The sequence below is a fragment of the Phoenix dactylifera genome, chromosome 11 (genome assembly GCF_051530095.1).
Source record: "Phoenix dactylifera cultivar Ajwa chromosome 11, Ajwa_hap1_PhDact_Kaust_v1.1, whole genome shotgun sequence".
In the NCBI taxonomy this organism is placed as follows: Eukaryota; Viridiplantae; Streptophyta; class Magnoliopsida; order Arecales; family Arecaceae; genus Phoenix; species Phoenix dactylifera.
This window is the reverse complement of record NC_143200.1, coordinates 28,454,037-28,473,961: the sequence shown is the minus strand read 5'-3', so window position 1 is coordinate 28,473,961 and position 19,925 is coordinate 28,454,037. Positions and strand designations below refer to the sequence as shown.

Genomic DNA, 19,925 nt, shown 5'->3' with positions numbered 1-19,925 from the left:
ACAATTTTGAAATAATTTTGATCAAAGACAGAGAAACGTAGAATGGGCGATACTAATAAGAGCAGTATGAATGCAATCCATATGAATTTGCTCGGCCGTCACACTTTGTGATCTTGGTACAGGATTTTGTCTGAATTTGTTGTGAGCTGATCCTTTTATGTGATGATATATTGACACATCACATATTTCTCTACTTATTTGTCATGTAACAAATGATATTGTTGTACCGAAATGTAAATAATTAGGTTTCAATTTTATTAGTTAAAATTTTTTGATTTCATTTGATTTCTAAAAATAAAATGATATATTAATAACTTTTTAATCTTTTGAGTCATCTTTCTTTCTTTCTTTGGATGAATATTGTGGATCATTTCCTCTCATGACAATGGAACCATACCAAACGTTAGAAACCAAAGAGCCATCTATCTCAAGCCAGATGAAGGGTCGCATGCATGTGGTGACTCTAGCTATTGAGTCTATAGGTTAACGTGCTAGCTTTTCATCTTGACCATTGACCAACAGGGTGACATCGGAGGGCAAAGTATTTCTATGCACACGCTGCATCCTACATGACATGACCTGAAGGCCCAGGCCATCAGCGTCCGTTGATTAAGCCGTCCCCTTGGACGCCATCAGCGTCGCCTCACCGGCACACCAATGTCACGATCACCGCACGTGCAACATATTTTCCCCACGCGGCAGCAGCAGGAAGGGCCCTATGGATGGCCTTCATTTTTCGTCTCGCCCCCTCCCGATATTCCGATCTAAAGGAAGTTCTCGCACTTGGCTCTCTCTCTCTCTCTCTGTCCTCTGTTTCTAGGGTTCGCCCTCTTCGCAGTGCTCTTCTCTGTTTCTAGGGTTGCGATCGGGGCTCGTTCCTCCTCTCGACGCATCCAAAGATGAAGCTCACTGTGAAAACGTTGAAGGGGAGCCACTTCGATATCCGGGTTCAGCCCGGCGATACGGTGAACTCGATCTCTTTTGCTCTCCGATTTCTTCGTCTACCTGACCTCTCTTGCTTGAAAATCTCTTATGTTCTCTGGTTGTATCATTGACGTCAGGGTTCTTGCAATGATTACTCGAAGGCCCTATTCTTTGGGAATTCTTTATTTTTGCGGGGTTTGCTTTGAGTTCTTGAGAGTATATTGGTTCTTTCTTGCATATATTTTTCTTGTTTATTTGATTGGATTATTGACGGTAGGAAGTATTGCTGAAAGCCACATTCTTTTTATTATTTTAAAAGAATTCAGTTTGCATCGAATTGTTGGGAAATTTTGGGACTCGCGAAAGTAAACAACTTTTCGGGGCAAAGGAGGCACATTTGGTCATTTAGTAGTCGATGGAATCCAATCATTTCCTTTTCTTGTTTTTTTTTCTTTGTTCTTTTCTTTTCATGTTTTTCTTTTTCTTTTTCGTTTTAGGACGTTGGTTTAGAACTTAATAGGGGTTTCATAGGAGGTTGTTTCTGTCTGTTGAAGGTTTTACAGGTGTATTTTGCGTTGATGTTATAGAGGGACATCGGAATTATGTTTACTGTTTAGGTTTCCGAGAATTTCTAGATGACTGAAGTGGATGCAAGAAGATGATTCGTATAAATAATTTTGTAGTAGTTTGTAAGCTGACAGGGATTTTGATGTAATTGCAAAACCAATCTTGATGTATCAGATTGATTCTGTGCTCACAATTCCTGATTCTTTGTTGACCGTTATAGTTGAAATTCTTCCAGTTATCCATGCTACATGGTTCCAAATTTCTCCATCCTCCCGAATCATCTCATGATCATCCCCATCAAACCCACCACTTATATAATTTCCCACCCCATGAAAAAAGAAAACTTTCTATTCCACATTGCATGCTTTTTGTGTACCTTCTGATTTATCCACAACATCTAGCTCATGATCCAAGTCACTTGACATCCTACACCCTGTGGTCCTCACCTTTTCTACCCATCCAGAATTTCCTTATTTACTTGCTAGCTTATTTGCACCTCCTAATCCCCTCTTCTTATTTCTTCTTACAACCTGAAGACTTCTATCAGTAACTGTAAATTCTTGCTGTCCTTTTCCTTTTATGAAAGATTCGCAAATCTGGCTTTTTTTGGTCTTCTATTTCCTCTTCCAAAGCTATGTGAAAATCAACTTGCAAATTCACGGCAATGATGTCCTACATCAATGGTTATGAACCATCTAATTTCGTAAATTCATTAACTTCTTTCACCTTGAATACCAGATACCTATAATAGGAGTAGATGTTGGAGCAGCTCTGGGTATGGGAGCAAGCATGCAAAGATCAATGAGAAATGAAGGGGTAACAAAATACCTAGCTAGAAGATCTCAAAAAGCAGATGTATTCTGCATACGGTCAAGGCATTTCATAGTGCCTAAGCGGTATGCGGCTGCTTAGATGGGTGCCTATGTGATTCCTGTTATGCTGTCTGTCTACATAGAAAGGTAACCTAGAACCTGTGTGGGGCTTCCAGGAGGTCCCATATGCATATGTGGCTTCATAGACCACTTTTTAAAATAGTGCTGAGCTCTTATGACTTTACATTCAACTTTGAAAAATTCAATCATAAATTGATTGTCTATAAAAACTATTATGGGACAACCAATACATTTCGCTGCTCTCTGATTAAAAGTAACTTGAATGCATTATCAGGATGTAACAACTTGAAAATGCTCAGACTGAACCTTCAAGCATTATGGGATAGTGAGATTCTGCTTTTCTTCAATCTATTATTTGTTGATCTCATGAATTGAATTCACAATATACATCCGTTAAATTTTAGAAAGTGCTTGCCTACCATTTTTGTAGCAATCCAAGTCTAAAGAATTTCATTTTTGCCATTGAATAAAATATCATGCAAGTAATTCATCCACATCATCTTTGTTTTCTATTTCAAAATCATTTGAGACAAATTAGAGGCTACTAGATGTCCGATAGCCAGTGCTGACTAGGAACTACTACGGGACTGACTTTGTGTCTGGGTTGACTCAGATTCGAATGTGCAAATTTGGATCAGGTTGGATTCAGGTACAAATTTAGATAGTTATAAATTCTTCCAGACAGTGATCTAGATTCAGATTTTAATACCCCCCTCCAAAATAAAAAGTTTTGATAGACAGTCCGAAGAGCCAACCTTTCAATTCTTGAGCATTGACTGTGGAACCCTAGTACCAACATCGCCAGCATTAATTTCAGTCCCAGGGGCATATTGTGGACAATCATGACCATCAATTTCTGCCCTGATTTGCATTCCTCTATGCCCTTCCTCTCCTTTCTTTTTTTTCTCTCAGTATCTCTTGATTTCTTCTGGTTTCTTTTTATCTATATAACTTGCCATTTTCGATTCTTGGTATTAAGACTAAACATTGAATATTTGTTGAATTGTTAATTAATAAATAATTAGTACTTAATACTACTTATTGCTTCACTTTTGAGCAATTTATATAACCAAACAATGATTGTCTCTTTAACTAGCATCCACAAATTGCATCAAGGTGGGGACACTTGAGCCATAACAAGCATTGTTTGGTTGTCTCTTTAACTACCTGTCTTTTTTCAAAATCTCATGAATCCTGATTATATGGCAAGTGCTGTTTGTCTGTTTCTTCAGCACGTCCCAAGCAACATCTCTTCTAAAATAAATATCAGCCAGAGTTGGTTCCGGCCACATCCAATCAAGTTCCGGCCTCCTAGGAGCCGGAACCGTTTTCGATTGCAGAACCGACCCGGTCGGAGAGCGGGTTGTCTCGGTTCGGGCCGAACCGGCTGGTACGGCTCGGTTCAGCAATCTTTGGTCCAGCCCTAATAAAACCTAAGGCGATTGCTATATAGATTGAAGGTTACAACATGTGTCTGGATGTTGATTTGGTCATTTGAAACCTATGAATGATGGGACTATGTCTAGATGCTAAGGAGGTTGTGGATGTTGTTCCCATCAAAATAGGAAAACAAAATTGCTCTTTTACACAACCAAGCAACAGTAATCAACCCAAGAATGTTAATTTCTTTTCTGTACTCATCCATTTGTAAGCAAGTGAAGCCTTTAGCTATATTTTTGGTTCTAGTTTCCTTTAATCCCTAGTAGGAAACTAATAAACTACTTTGTCATTGTTATTGACTTCAATTGCTGATGCAGAAATTGTGGTAGCACATTCTTTTACTTTCCTTTTCATTAGATTCTAGATAAAATCTCTTCTAGGATGTAAAGCAATCCCGACACTATCATTAATGAAACTAGAGCTGTTATTTCCACCTTGACATATCCATGTTGATCATTAACCCAATGTATGCCTTGGTTGTTGGTGACTTGGCTCCATGCTTAGTGCTCCTAGGTCTTTATAGTGGAAGGATAGATGGCTAAATACTTGATTGGTAATGATACATCCCGTCATCCTAAAAGTCATTGTATGTGATTAGTCTTCTTTCGTTTTTATTAAAAAGCAGTATGAATCTTAATCTAAAAAGAAAAAAATAATCTATAGTTCAAGCATTAAATGATATTTAACATAACATGATATAAATGGACTTGACTTTTTTTACTGTTGGAATAAATATTTTTTTACTTAAAAAGAGAATTATTTAATCAAATGCTTTAATAAAAAGAAGCATCTGCTCAAGACAAAGATGGTCCCTAGGCGCTTGGATGGTCATCCTGCCTAAAGGCCTAGAAACCTCTAGGTTCCTAGGCAGTTGGGTTGTCAAAGCATCTAGGCAGCCACCTATTACACCATTGTACTCAGCATATAGCCTTTCCAAATGCACTTCTTTTCCACTCTTTCCAAGTTCACACTATATTTTTTGAGGGGAGACAACTCTATTTGCTTGGTGGCTGGTTGGCCTTTTGATGAATGGCCACTTAAAACAACTGCAATTTGTGAAGGTAGATTTTTGTTTTTATAGTGGAATCTGATAGTTTTTTTTTGGGTTAGTTATATTTTACCGACAACGCCCCTACCCCAAACATGAAAGGCAAAAAAAAGCTTTGAGTATGCAATTCTCACCTGCTTGAATCACATTTTGTTAACTTGCTTTTTGAAAATGACTTGCAATTCTCAAAAGAGATTTCTAAGTTAAATTTTAAAGTTTGACTTTGATTTCTTTTAATTTCTAAAATGTAGTTGTTGTTTCATATGAAAAGATTTACACATACCTCAAAGGTTGTTAAGAATACATAAGATATTGCATTGAAGCTTTCTTAATTTTCACTGGTTGGCAACAGTATATGTCTATCTTCATTGAGGAAGACTAAAGTCGAAGTTCCTGGACTTGTAAAAGCAAAATTCTTGATTGAACTTCCTTTGAGACTATGAATTCTGTGCAGACATTCTGTGCATTTGAGTGAAGTATGAAAAATCCATAATAGTGTTTTTTTCATTCTAAGGATAGAATTTTCTAATGCATAGAACTAGGATTCCTCGTGATATGCTATCTTTCCAATGCTGTGCTTTGCTTTGATATAGCCAGCGTTGCATGGACACAGATATGAGAATTGGATTGGTTGCATATCCAAGTGTCTGACTCGACAAGGAGGGAAAAGGGTGATACAGGGGTGTGTAGGATAAAATATAATTTTAATACTGAAATATATATTTTTACCTTTAAATATTGTTTGTTTATACAGTAAAAGGAAAACATTAATCGTCATACATGTTTCTCATTCAAACTTTCCAATTAACTTAAGAATATATAAAAAAAAATATTTTACAAATTTTTTTAAATACTTAAATCTTCGATCAATCTCTAGGAGAACAACTACTGACTTCTAACCTCAAGATAGAGGGTCAAACTTATTTTTGGAAGAGTGCAACTCCACCAATCTTTAAAAGTGGCAATCAAAAGAAATTCATAAGTATTCAAGTGTTTAATATGTACCCAGCTCAGATACAATATACAACATGGATTTTTGTAGCTGGATTCAGTGTCCAAGTAGCACAGCATGTAGCTAAATAAGATTTTTCAGGCAGCTTGAATAGTTCATGTAGCATAGGCTCTAAAGGATAACCTATCTGGAATTCAGCCAAAGTACTGAATTGACCTTTGTAGGCCAATCCTTACACAGCTGATAGCCTCTTAGACCCATTTATTTTCCTGACTATTACTAGTGATAACTCATTTTCCAGTGCATTTAACAAATGGCTGAACAATGTGGTCATGTTGACACTGTTAAATTTTATTTACTATCTGTGTTACTTTCTGAAAGTTTTTAGCTAATTGTTTTTATCCATGTAAAGATAATGGCCGTGAAAAAGAATATTGAGGAGGTACAGGGAAAAGATAATTATCCATGGGGGCAGCAATTGTTGATTCACAATGGAAAGGTCTTGAAAGATGAGAGTACATTGGAAGAGAACAAAGTTAGTGAAGATGGATTTCTTGTCGTCATGCTTTCTAAGGTATTTGAATTTTCATTTATATATTTTTTCTGTAGAAAATCTATGATATTTCTGCAATCACTTATCATTGAATTGTTTTCCTTTGTATTTTAAGTTCTTAACATCACAAACTATGTTAAAGTTGCATGCTAGGACTGCAATGATTAGTGAAACAAACATTGACTTGGTGTTTTGCTTACAATAATTGAAAGGAATTGTACTCTAGAATGTTACTCTTTTATGATCTTTTAGTCAATTACCAGGAGGATCATTTACAGTTTCTGTCAAGCAACATGCTAATTTAAAAGATACAAAGTTATGCTAATATGCAAAAGGGCTACGACCAGTGGTGACACCTCTCCTCCATGTTGGAGGAGGTTACGGGTTCAAATTTTAATGGTGCTTTTGTCATGTAGTTGACCCACATGATTCTACTAGTAATCTATATGTGTGCTTACAATGAGTCTGCATCTTTTTTCTCCTTCCCTCCCTCACTCTTCATTGCATGCTGTAATACCTGTATTGTTGCTGCAGGCTATTTCCATCATTTCACAAAATTAATGCAAGCAATTGTTTGATATAATATTTATCCTCCGCACTGATTTTATCAGTTCACGAAACCTTTTCTTTAAGAAATACATTATTAGATGCGTCAAATTGTTATTTTTATTATCCATACAGAAATTATTCAGTGCTCTAATTATGAACGTACTACCAACAATTGGATCAAAGCCATCCTTTCTAAGGTTGGAAATGTCTATGCTTGTAGATTTAGTGAGTGCAAAAGGAGAATCATTAGCTGACATCATGAGGATGATGGATACTTTTTATTGGCACCATTGTAAAAGGTGGTACAGGCATCTGGCTTGATGAGTTTGTTGGTCTATTCTCATATTCAAAAACCTATTAAACTGCAATCTGCTAAGAAAATATTTAAAATTTCATCTTTCCATTTTGACAAAATACATCCCAAAACTTACTTTTTTGCATGGTATTACAAAAATAGCTTAGGAGGAACACTAATAGTTCATTTGTATTTACACTAAAACATTAAAATTTTCGTAAGGTCAAACTTGGTGGATCCTGAACCATGAAGCCTTTTTCTTTTGTAGGAAGAACAGAACTTTACTACCTACTATTTGATATATAGGCAAAGGTTAATAAAACCAAGGAGGAAAGTTAATGCTTGACCTAACTTAGAATCATATTTTGGCTTTTACAAGGAAAAAATGCAAATTTTGCTTGCAATGTGGAAATATAACGAGAAAAAGGATTGCAAAAAGAAAGAAATTGAAATAACCAAGATAGATGGTTACGTTAAGATTTCTTATTTTTTTTCAAGCATACCTTTGATTTTGTTACTCTCTGTATTTGAATTGACTCCTGTCAAAGTTGGTACTTGAGGGGGAGTGCCATGGCCTTTAAGAGGTTCATTTGTTCTGAAATATGGTTGGCATAATGTTTTTCTAATTAAGCTTAGATATTTGAAGGGCGAGTTTTTAATATATCAATCTTAGAGCCTGTAGCATGGACTCAGGTTCACCAGCAATGGAACCTAAAACAGATTAGTTTATTTATATCTGAAACAGTATCTGAAATTTTGCAGTTCCATTTTAAAAGGTAATGGTCATAAGTATTCAGGGGTAGGTTACCGCTCCATTGGGAAAATTCATTCCTAGGACCAGTGAGAAATCATGGAATATTACCTACAGAAAAGAAAAGAAAACTATATGTATTTTCCTGTCAATGCCCCTGTTCAAGAATTTTGCCCATTCTGGTTCCCTAAAGTTTTAATAATATGAAAAGTTAATATTAAAAGTTAAAACAAAAGGCTCCTTTTTTTTCTCAATCCTTCACAAATTTGAGCCCCTCTTATTATGTGGGCTTTCTCAATTTGTGACTTGCACATGCCATCTCAGTGCGTTTGAACTTTTGTCCTCAATCACTTCAACTTTTGGATTTCTTTTGTTGCACTTACAGTCCTATACTATGTTCCTGCTATAACCAAATTTCCAGCCATTCTTTGTCTGCAACTTGTACTTTTCATGATGTAGAGTATTATGCATGCGTACTTTATTGGTTGCTAAAGCATGCATGATAACACCTTGAGATGACTTCTCAGTTTAACTGTCCTTACGTTTATGATATATTTTTTGACCTCTCGAGGACATGATTGTTTTGACTTCTTCATGTACTGTAAGTGTTTGAGGGCGTAGATGCTTAGGGTTCTTAAGGATATTATGGTAGAAACCTTCATAACTCTACTTGTCCAGAAAATTAAAAGAAGGTGATTAGCCTTAAAAGAATTGAATTCCTTTAAAATAACATTAACAAGAATGCTGGGAATTATCTGGTGTGCTTGACACTAGGAGACCTTATGGGCATCCATCAGTTGGGTTCTTCACTCTTTGCAAAATAAGTGTTCTTTAGGACAAACAAATCTTCACAATTTTTTCGCACAATTCTTGCCTATATAGACATTGTAGTGTTCTTAGTTTCTGTACGATGCACTTCATTGTACTAAAACCTCCTTACACAAATTGAGAAATGTCTTCCACTTAATAGTTTATGTCAACCTTGTGTTTAGTTCATTACACATGGGTAGAACTGCTTATGAAAGATTTATAAATGGCAGACCCTTCTTTAATCCCTTCTAATATGGCATTGCTATCTTCTATCATTTTTGTTGTGAGCCTTTATTATGTGTTTATTCCTCAATTTTATTCACTTGTTGCGTTGGCATCACTTCAGAGCAAAACTTCAGGTTCAACTGGAGCCTCGTCTGCTGCTCAGGTGATATTCATCCCATCATCGTTGTTCTCCCTTGATTGTAAATTTCTATGCTGCAGTTTTTCATTAGTGTTAGTGATTCAAATATCTGTTCAAACAGCCTCCAGCTACAGCTCCAGCTCCAGCTCCTCATCCTGCTTCTAGCAACCCTCCTGCACAAGCTCCGTGAGTTGCTATATAGCATATGTGCTACTGCTGCATCTTGTCCTATCATTCTTTAATATTTTTCAATATTGTTCATCCCAAAGAATTCACAAAGCTGGCACCACTGATCGGGGTGGGGCTTATTGGTGTTTATCAATGTCCTTCATGTTTCTCTGCTTCTTTTACAGGGCCTCAACAAACCCTGCAACTAGCACCGAAAGAGCAACAACAGAGTATGGCTTCTCTTTTTTGTTAATAATCATTTGATTATTGTGGTTTTTTATGATTTTCTCCTCTTGCAAAAGAAGACATAATTACGCAAAAGATTGCTGGCATTAATTACAAAAAATATAGTCATTTAGTTTTCGTGTTTGTTCTCGTATTCAGTTCTTCCTTTACTTTATATCTAACTACTAAATTTTCTTTTGGAGATTATGCTTGTGATCATAATGAAGAGGAAATATTGCTATATCATTTTATTTGCTGATCAGCTGCACTTGCATGAGTCATGGTCCTCACTTTATTTATTTGTTGAGGATGTTGAACTTGAGTTCTTTATCCTAGTGTCTACTATTCTATGGCTTCCTATGGAGTTGACATTTCTCATTTCATTTTTTAGGTTTCATATTCTACTTAAGGACCTTCTAATGCATTAAAATCATTGCACTTAGTGTTGCATGTGTTGCATGTTCTTATCTTATATAGCAAAAACTATACATTTTGCTTTTGTCAAACTTAAGAGGGCTCAAACTACCAAGGAGATATTTCTCCTAAGCAAGCTTTGCAATCTTGATACCGAGTACCGTACTGGTAACATTACCGATTCGGTAATTTGTATGGTACGCACCCTATACTGAAATAGCCGTCGAACCTTTTTCTCACCTTTTACTTTGGTACACCTCGATACAGGTCAATATGCTTTAGTACGGGGCAGTATGGGACGGTATGGGACCTGAATTGGCCTGAACATGAGTTTCGAGCCTGAACATGAGTTTCGTACTGGTTTCGAGCCGATACAGCATGGTATGTCCCGTACCAGGTGGTTCAGGGCAGTATGACAGTCCATGCTCCTAAGTTTAGAAGCACTTAGGTTAAAGTAGCAATTGCAAGTTCTTTATTAATAAAAGAAAAAAAGAAACATGCTGGTGGGGACACAGACTACCGTTTCCAGCATGTGTATAGGCGTCGCCGGCGTGCATAGCACTTTGGCCGCCCTAGTTTTATTTTCTTGTGTATTTTCGTTTTTATTTATTATGTATTTTCGTCTTTTGTTAGTTACTGGCTTGTTATAACTGTATTTAGCTATTGTAGCGAACCATGATGTTGTTGGATTATGGGTAGTTACATGATCATTTGTGGGGATCATGGGTAATTGCATAGGGGGCTATATATGGAACCCCCATGTCTCCTGTTTTAGGGAGAGTATTTTAATGAAAAAAACGTTGCTTTGGCATCTGGTGGACTCTAGAACTCCTCTCTCCTCCTTTTCCTTCTTATTTTCTTCCCGAAATCACCTGTCCCGCATTAGTTTAGTTTCAGAGCCAGAGGTCTCGAATTCGAAACCCAGGCATCGCGTTGGGGGGGGGGGAATGTTGGACATATTCTGCCGCTGTGCGGGCCATACCTTGCTGGGTCCCTGAGCAGCACAGGGAGGGTCACCGTCAGCATGTCCTGCCGCCTGCCAATGGCGATGGCTTGGTTAGTAGGTGGGTTATACCCGAGGGTCCCTGAACCCATGGCGAGGTCAGGTCGGAGTCCGGGGTGGGCGAGGTCAGGTCGGAGTCCGGGGTGGGCGAGGCCTGGTCGGAGTCGACTCGTGGCGCTGCCTTTGGTGGGGTTTAAGGAAATAGAGTTGCGCCTTCACTAACACCGGTCGGTTTTGGTGTAATGGTAGCGCTTGATCCTGACAACTGGTATCAAACGGAAATATTCCACCTATGACAAAGAATTTTACGCAGTTGTCTAAGCGCTGCGTCACTGGCGTCATTATTTGTTACCTCAAGAGTTCGTATTATATTCCGATCATGAAGCTTTGAGGTACTTGAATTTCCAGAAACGATTGAGTTCACGACATGGAAAGTGGGCTGAATTTCTTCAAGAATACACCTTCGTGTTATGTCATAAAGCAGGAATTGACAACAAGGCAGCTGATGCCTTAAGCCGACGTGTAGCGTTACTTTTGTCAGTAAGCATAAAGGTTACTGGATTTGATCGTATGATTGCCGATTATGCAACTTGTCCAGATTTCGCTGAGATCTATGCTAGTGTGTTAGAAGGTCACACCAGGGACAATAGTGACTACCTTGTAGTTGATGCTTTCCTGTTCCGAGGAAACAAGCTGTGTATCCCTCAAACATCCCTTAGAGATTTTCTTGTTTGGGAACTCCATGCGGGAGGAATAGCTGGCCATTTTGGTAGAAATAAGACCATTGATATGATCGAACAAAGATTTTATTGGCCTAGTTTAAAACGGGATGTTGCGAAAATTGTTAGTCAGTGTCGTACTTGTCACTTATCCAAACAACGCAAACAAAACACTGGCTTATATACCCCCTTCCTGTCCCAGATCGTCCTTGGCAGGACATTAGTATGAATTTTGTGCTAGGATTGCCAAAGACTAGAAGTAAGCATGATTCCATTCTCGTGGTAGTGGATCGGTTCTCTAAGATGGCACATTTTCTGCCCGCTTCCAAAACTTCTGACGCCTCCAAAGTTGCGAGGATCATCTTTGATGAGGTCGTTAAGCTCCACGGGCTTCCAAAATCGATAGTGACTGATAGAGATGTCAAATTTGTTAGTTATTTTTGGAAGACCCTCTGGAATTTTAGGGGTACAAGGCTTAAATATTCCACAGCCTATCATCCTTAGATAGATGGACAAACTGAGGTGGTCAACTGCAGCCTAGGAAACCTTCTACGATGTTTAGTGGGTGACCACCCGGGTAATTGGGATCTCCTATCCACAGCTGAATTCGCATACAATAGCTCTGTGAATAGGACCTCTGGTTTGAGCCCTTTCGAAATTGTCTTAGGTTATGTTCCGCGAAAACCTGTTGATCTAATCCCAGTAGTACCTAACAATCGAATCTTTGAGACCGCTGAGTCCTTTGCGCAACATATGCAAAATTTACATAAAGAGATTAATAAGAAAATTGAAAACAATAATGCGAGATATAAAATGGTCGTTGACTTACGTCGACGTTATCAAGAATTTCGAGTGGGTGATGATGTAATGATCAGAATCAGACCTGAACGGTTTCGACCAGGAGCCGTTAGGAAATTGCACGCCCGAAGTATGGGTCCATACAAAATTCTGAAACGGGTTGGATTTAATGCATATGTGGTGGATATTCCAAGTGATTTTGGGATTAATCCAGTTTTTAATGTAGAAGATTTAGTTGCCTACCGAGGTCCGACAACTATTCCTGCAGACCCATTCAATGAGCCTGACACTGACCCCACATCCAATTTTGAGAACATATCTCCTGCTCCTGCCTTGCCTCCTGTACCTTTTTCTCCACAGATCACAGACACAGTGGAACAGATTTTGGACGATCAGATTGTTAGTACGCAGAACGGTGGTTATCAGCAATATCTAATCAGATGGCATGGTCGACCTCCGTCAGATGATATCTGGATCAGCAGAGATGAGCTTCAGCGACTTGCTTCAGACCTGTTGGAGCATTACCAGACATCCGTTTTGCCAGAGGCGAACTCTTCTCAGCTGAGGGGAGTTGGTGGGGACACAGACCACCGTTTCCAACATGTGTATAGGCGTCGCCGGCGTGCATAGCACTTTAGCCACCCTAGCTTTATTTTCTTGTGTATTTTCTTTTTTATTTTTTATGTATTTTCGTCTTTTGTTAGTTGCTGGCTTGTTATGACTGTATTTAGCTATTGTAGTGAACCATGATGTTGTTGGATCATGGGTAGTTACATGATCATTTGTGGGGATCATGGGTAGTTGCATAGGGGGCTATATATGGAACCCCCATGTCTCCTGTTTTAGGGAGAGTATTTTAATGAAAAAAACGTTGCTTTGGCATCTGGTGGACTCCAGAACTCCTCTCTCCTCCTTTCCCTTCTTATTTTCTTCCCTAAATCACCTGTCCTGCATCACATGCTTTCTTGCATTTCTCGAATTTTAAATATTTTAGCAATTGAAAATTGAGTTTATTTAATACATACTTGGTTGTCTAGGGAGACAATGGAGAGGTTACGGTAGAATGAAAGGAAATTTTTTGATATTTGAAATTATACTTTTAAAAAAGAGTTACCATTTACATGCTTTTGAAGATTTTTAATTTTTAAAGTGAATTAAGGCAACTTGGTTTTCAAGAACATGTAAAATCACATAATTATTGGATGCCATGATTTAAATGTTGACTGATTTAGAAGAGCAACTTATGGCGAAAACTCACTTTTCATTATTGTTATCTTATTTCTATTAGCACATTATCAGTTTTTGCCTTAAAAACATCCACTAATTGCTTTCTCTATAATATTACTCCACGAGGATATGCAATAATATCTACTGAAATTATAGCATTTATGATTGTTATTTTTTCCCTTTTTTGGGTAGGCTTTTATGATAACGGTCAATGTGTACATTATTAGATGCTGGTTGGATTTTTAGTTGTACAAATCCTAGAGTTTGTGCTTCTTCATTTCAGGACTGCTGATGCTTATGGTCAAGCTGCATCCAACTTAGTTGCAGGGACTGATATGGAGCCAGTGGTTCAGCAATTGATGGATATGGGTGGTGGGAGCTGGGACAAAAATACTGTTGTGCATGCACTTCGTGCTGCTTACAACAACCCAGAGCGTGCTGTGGAATATTTATATTCTGTGTGTAATAAAAATTCTTTTAGTACTTTTGGATGCGATTAGGGAACAATTGTAGGATGATAGAGATGATATTTTGCATCGCTTATGTCAGGGTATTCCTGCTACGGCAGAAGTTGCTGTTCCAGTTGGTAACATTTCGTCAGATCAAGCATCTGGTCAGGGGGCAAACACGACTGAGACAACTACAGCTCAGGCCTCACCACTATCTGCGATACCAAATTCTGCACCTTTAGATATGTTTCCGCAGGTCAATTTTTCGTGTATCATGTTTCCCTTGCCCTTCTCAAGCACTTAAACTTTTAGCTGAATGAATTCATATATAATAGGGGACTCCAAGTGTCGGTGCAGTTGCTGGGGATGGATCTTTGGATTTTCTGAGACATAATCGACAGGTATGCCATTCAAATCCCACATTATATCTTAATTATATTCTTGCTAAAAAACATAATCTGTTTCATTTGTATTTGCTAATCCATTCATATAGACAATTAGAATAGGTAATAATGCAAGATAATATGATAAATCATTTTCTACACGCACACATACGCATACATACCTGCACAAGTATATGTATTTGTATGAATTTGTCTCTTTCTCTCAGCAATCATCTTGAAGAAACAGAATAGCTAACATGTTTTGGCACTTAAATGTGATCCAAAACTATATTTTATTTATGTTATTCACAAGGAATCTTAAAAGTAGACTTAGGGCCTTTGACTTTTCAGTGGAATGGGCAGCTAAAGAGATGCATTATTATTTTTCGCCCAGCACTCGTTCATTTGTGGTGGTTTCTTTTATTCTCTTTCCAACATGACTTCCCTCTCATTCCAAAGAAGTTTGTCAGTCGTCTTGGACTGTCCACTAGCAGTAGCAATTCTAAGCATGCAGAACCTTATTATATTTGGATACATGTGATATTTGAGAATCACACTTCTGCTAGCTATGGCTGAATTAGTCTTTGGTTACATGATGATACCAAGCCTTTCAAGTTTGAACTATAACTCTTAGTGATAAAACAACAGTGAATTGAAATATAACTCTTAGTGAGATAAAACAATTAATTTGAAATATGATTAGTGATACAAAAACAATGAATCGACTGAATGCCAGTCCTGGGTTCACAGTATAATATTTGACAATTCTCTGGGTACTATTGAAGGATATACGCCTCGAGGATCCTTTTTTTTGAATGTGGACTCTATGAATTGCCGGTCCAGATGTGCTGTTTGTTTATCTTGAAGTTGTTATCAATGTTTGTGCATGTCATATTGTGCATATGCCTTTATTTATCTGGTTCATTTCTTTTCACCAACCAAGGGAGATTTTGGATGCCGGGCTACCCTATCTGTATGATATTATGTACATGAGTTGGAGTACTTAAGCTCCTCAGTTTCTTTTTGGATGTGAGGTAGAGGGAGAAGTTGGAGAGATCAGGGACAGCATAGAGGATGATGGAAATCCCATATATTTAGTGGAATTTGATATCATGTACTTGATATACTCAATAAAGATGCAGGTACCCTTTTAACATACATTCAGACATATCCAAAATACATGGATACCCCGTGCACATGGTAGCCATATGTATGAGCATCTCCTAAAGGTCGAGAACATTATTTGAGACCTGTTCTCTGAGTTTAAGCATATCTTTTAAATGTTTGCTTAATTTATTACTTTGTTCAGAAAGGTGAATCCAATACATTGTCATCCATATATAGTAGTTGATTTGTTTTGTACTGACTGTTGAAAACTGAGCTGCATGCAATCATATTTTTCCCTAATCTGCTAGTTCCAAGCATTGCGTGCGATGGTTCAAGCAAATCCACAAATATTACAGGTTAGTATTCTCTTTCTGTTGATGTATTAAGCTGCTTTTTCCTGTATCAGAAGCAGTACATTGAAGTGTTGTTCTTGTTGTAGCCCATGCTTCAAGAGCTCAGTAAGCAGAACCCTCAACTTCTAAGGTTAATCCAAGAGCATCATGCCGAGTTTCTCCAGTTAATAAATGAACCTGTTGAAGATATTGAGGGGTAAATTTTCCACATTCATCATTTGTGGGCTTGTTTGGAAAATTCAATAGTTTTATGTATTACTATTTTGAAAATCAAGTCATGTTTGGTCGTAATAAGAGTAATGGCTTGACCTAAGGTCATAAAAATTCAATGTTTACTCTTTGCGGTCAGCTTAATCGCACCAGTTTTGACTTGTGCATTCCTCTTTTCTTTTTATTGTGTGTGTGTGTGTGTGTTTGTGTGTGTGTGTGTGTGTGAGAGAGAGAGAGAGAGAGAGAGGTGCGGTAAAAATTCATCATATTTAATTTCCATGCCCAACTTCTTTGTTAATATCTTATACAAATTTAAATTTAAAAAAAACATGCCTTACCCGTTTCTTATGTCAATGTTCCATTTCTTTTTGTTAATTTAGAAGACATGTCCAAAGACCAACATGACTTCCAGATGTATTAGAACATAGTAGAGGCTATATATGAATCCCTTTGACATCTCTTCCTCTGACCATGGAATTAACTTCACCCTTGCTTTTTCTTTACTGATTTGTTTTTTTCCCTTTTATAATTAATCTATGTCGATTAAGATTTTGTACGAAATATTAATAATCTTATTTTATAACTTTCACTTGCACCCTGGGTTTTTATGGCTTGTGAATGTAACTGGTTTTTGCTTCTTTCATGTTCTGTTTTCTTGTGCTGTCTTGTCCAAACTAGGTTACTGAGTTTTGGATATATTCTTGTCCTAATGCAATTAAATTGTAGTGTTATCTGGCCATTTCCTTTCTTCCTTGGGATTCATCATATTTGGAAATATGTACAAAAATACATGATAATTGTAATTTTTCCAGGGATCTATTCGATCAGCCTGAGCAGGAGATGCCCCACACCATCAGCGTTACACCTGCTGAGCAAGAGGCAATTGCACGAGTATGTCTCTCTTTATCTTTTAATGTACCCTGACTCTCATTTTGATATTATATACTGAGTTTAATAAGCTGAAATTCTTATAGATTGAAGCAATGGGCTTCGATCGGGCACGTGTCATAGAAGCATTCTTAGCTTGTGACAGGAATGAGGAGTTGGCTGTAAATTATTTACTAGAACATGCAGGTGATGAAGAGTAAAGGTATCTCCTAGAGTATCACATTGTTGTTTCCATCCTATGATCAGTTTGCTTCATGTGACCAACCTATTTTCTGCTGTGCATGACTAATGTGCTCCTATATCTGAGCATTCTGCTTTATTGGACCACGAGAACTTCAATATAACTTCACATGTATAAAGAAACAAAGAATGAAGCAAGTGTCTAGGCTATATGTTTATTTATTTATTTTTAAGAACTAGCAAATCAATTCCTAAAATGACACACAGAAGGTATTCTTCTCTAAAACTCATGGGGCTGGGTTCTCTTTATGGTTTTTTCCTGATGGTAAGCTGGATTGATCTGAAGGACCTCTAGTTTGCTTCTAAGATAGCCATCCGAGCAGAACAACTATGTTTAAACCAAGATTGGGAAAACTTGGTTTGGTCTTGACTGAATAAATTGGATTTTGGTTTTGCTAATATTGGCGGTCTTGGTGGCTTTTTCCCCAATTTTAGCAGTTTCAATTCAAACTTATTCAAAAATTAAAAACCATAAAATTAGATGAAAAATAGAGAAAAATAAGTCAAAAAATAAATTAAAATACCATGGAAATTATATTTATATTGTTTTGGCATGAGACCTCACTCTGTTTTTTTTTTTTATAGAATCATCGTTTCTGTGTAACATGGATGGCAATGTAGAGTATGCGGAACTGTCCCGAACCACTTGGTTTGGGGCGTGCCGATCTATACCAGCAGCGAACTGGAACAATTCTGGCAAGCAAAACAGGAAACCAATGACAGAGAGGGAGGGGGAGAAGGAGAGGGGAAGGGAGAGAGAGGGGGGAGGGACATTTCTCTCTCCCTCCCTCCTTCCCTCCCCCCCTCTTTTCCTCTCTCTTTCTCCCTCTCCCCCTCTGGTTTTCCTCTTTCGCTTTGCAGTGGGCCGGACGGCACGATATCATACCATACTATACCACCGGCCTACTAGCACGAGTGCTAATTCCGGTACTGCGGATCTTGATACATTTAACACCTATAGAACCAAGTTTTATATAGTCGAACAGTGACCTATTTAAAAAATTACTTTTCTTTCAATCTTTTGGGAACATATTTTTCTAATGCTTCCAAATCTGTAACAAAGCTTAGAATTTTAAATTTAGTATAGAGAAAATTCTTTCTGATGTTTAAGGAAACGAAGTAATGATAAAGAAATTAGCATAAAAATGTATGTACAATGATTTGATACCATAAGCCAATCTTGGCCGAAACTCACCATAAGCCAATGGTTTGGATTGCCCCTGGCATGCGTTACCTTGAACCTGGCATGGGTGCAAGTGTCCGAGTGTCACACGGCAACCTACAAATGTCTAGGCATGCGGACACGGCATATGTATGTATCCATCATGTACATGTATCATGTATAAATGTATTTTGTGTTGTTCATTGAAGATGTCTTGAGATACTTAAAATCAAGGTTTCAAGTACCATGCATGGGGCCGTCTTGGTTTTTCCATGGAACGGATGCCCCACTTCCTGACACCCAAGATGGATGTTTCATCCCATCCTGATCTATTTCTTGGTTCTGGACGGTGCCCAATCTTGACACTCGGGATAATGGGATGCCCTGCAGTCCTGCTGGTGTTTAAAACCTTGCTTAAAATGATAACTTAAAATGTTCAAATAAAACTTTAGGGCTCTACATTGAAAGTGCCTGACATTTAAAACTAAGAGTTCCCAGCATGACACCTCATAAAAAGTGCCAAATGTCAGACATTTTTTTTGTTGACATCAGTATGGAGCATCCATCCATGTTGTGTCATGTCCTGCTGTGTCTAGAAATGCTGACAATCAAACGGCCAATTTGAACATGGAGTGTCTGGGTAACATAGCTTCTGGCTGAAACCAAAATATTCTGTTTTTGTAGTCTCGGGTGGAACTCAACACTGATTTAGACCTATTTTCACGGAGAATGCTGTCTATGTTAAAGACGCTTCAACATATTGTGTGGGCTGGCTAGACTTGAATGTTACCAATATTTATTGTCGTGAAAGATTTTCTGCATTGACAAATAACAGATGCTTTCTATCAGGTTAGCTGGAAGACCATCAATGGATTTGAACTATATTCCTGGAAGATTGGCATAACTTTGTTGCAGTACCTTGAAGATGGGTCATTATGCATTTCTGATGATGGCAATGGAGTCCGAGTTGTTTCCATGGGCCAACTATCCATCTCGTGAATGCCCAATGATTAAATGATAGCGGATGGGATTTAGCAACATTGCTTTTAAATAGTCTCTATATTGTTATCTCATAACTTCATAGTTGCAGCTTCTTTAATCCAATTGTCCGCCATTTTTCTCAGGTTATTTGATTTTCTATTCTGCAATTGGGATGTAACATGGGGAGCGTATAGATTGAGATCTGGGAGAAAAAGATTTATGTGGATTGTCTTTAATTGATACTTATTTATTAAAGGAGTTTTTTTTTGGTATAGTAAGGGAGTTTGTTGATATGCCTACGATGCTTGTAAGCTTGGGTATTGCAGATGTCCAAGTTAGAAATCCTTTGGGGAGTTGCAAAGGAGAGGAAGGAAAGAGAGAGACAAAGAAAAGCAATGCAACAAGGGCGGAGATAAGGCAGTATTGGGATGATTTGGTAACTTTTGGGTCCA

The 19,925-nt window shown here is 37.8% G+C and overlaps 1 protein-coding gene across 3 annotated transcripts; it reads left to right on the top strand.

The window, feature by feature from the left end:
• Window positions 1-576: 576 nt before the first annotated feature.
• Window positions 577-19,745, top strand: LOC103710457 (ubiquitin receptor RAD23b-like). Of its 3 annotated transcripts, none has more exons than XM_008796164.6 (13): window positions 577-965; window positions 6,237-6,398; window positions 9,129-9,170; window positions 9,268-9,332; window positions 9,500-9,544; window positions 13,984-14,158; window positions 14,250-14,405; window positions 14,485-14,550; window positions 15,948-15,995; window positions 16,079-16,188; window positions 17,015-17,093; window positions 17,177-17,292; window positions 19,342-19,745. In XM_008796164.6, exons 1-12 carry the CDS (start codon window positions 900-902, stop codon window positions 17,288-17,290), a joined length of 1,128 nt encoding a protein of 375 aa, XP_008794386.4. In that variant the 5' UTR covers window positions 577-899; the 3' UTR covers window positions 17,291-17,292; window positions 19,342-19,745. The 3 variants fall into 3 exon arrangements, with proteins under 3 accessions (XP_008794386.4, XP_088563822.2, XP_008794387.4); XM_088707696.2 differs by having other exon boundaries at window positions 721-2,450; XM_008796165.4 differs by having other exon boundaries at window positions 749-965; window positions 19,347-19,484.
• Window positions 19,746-19,925: the final 180 nt, after the last annotated feature.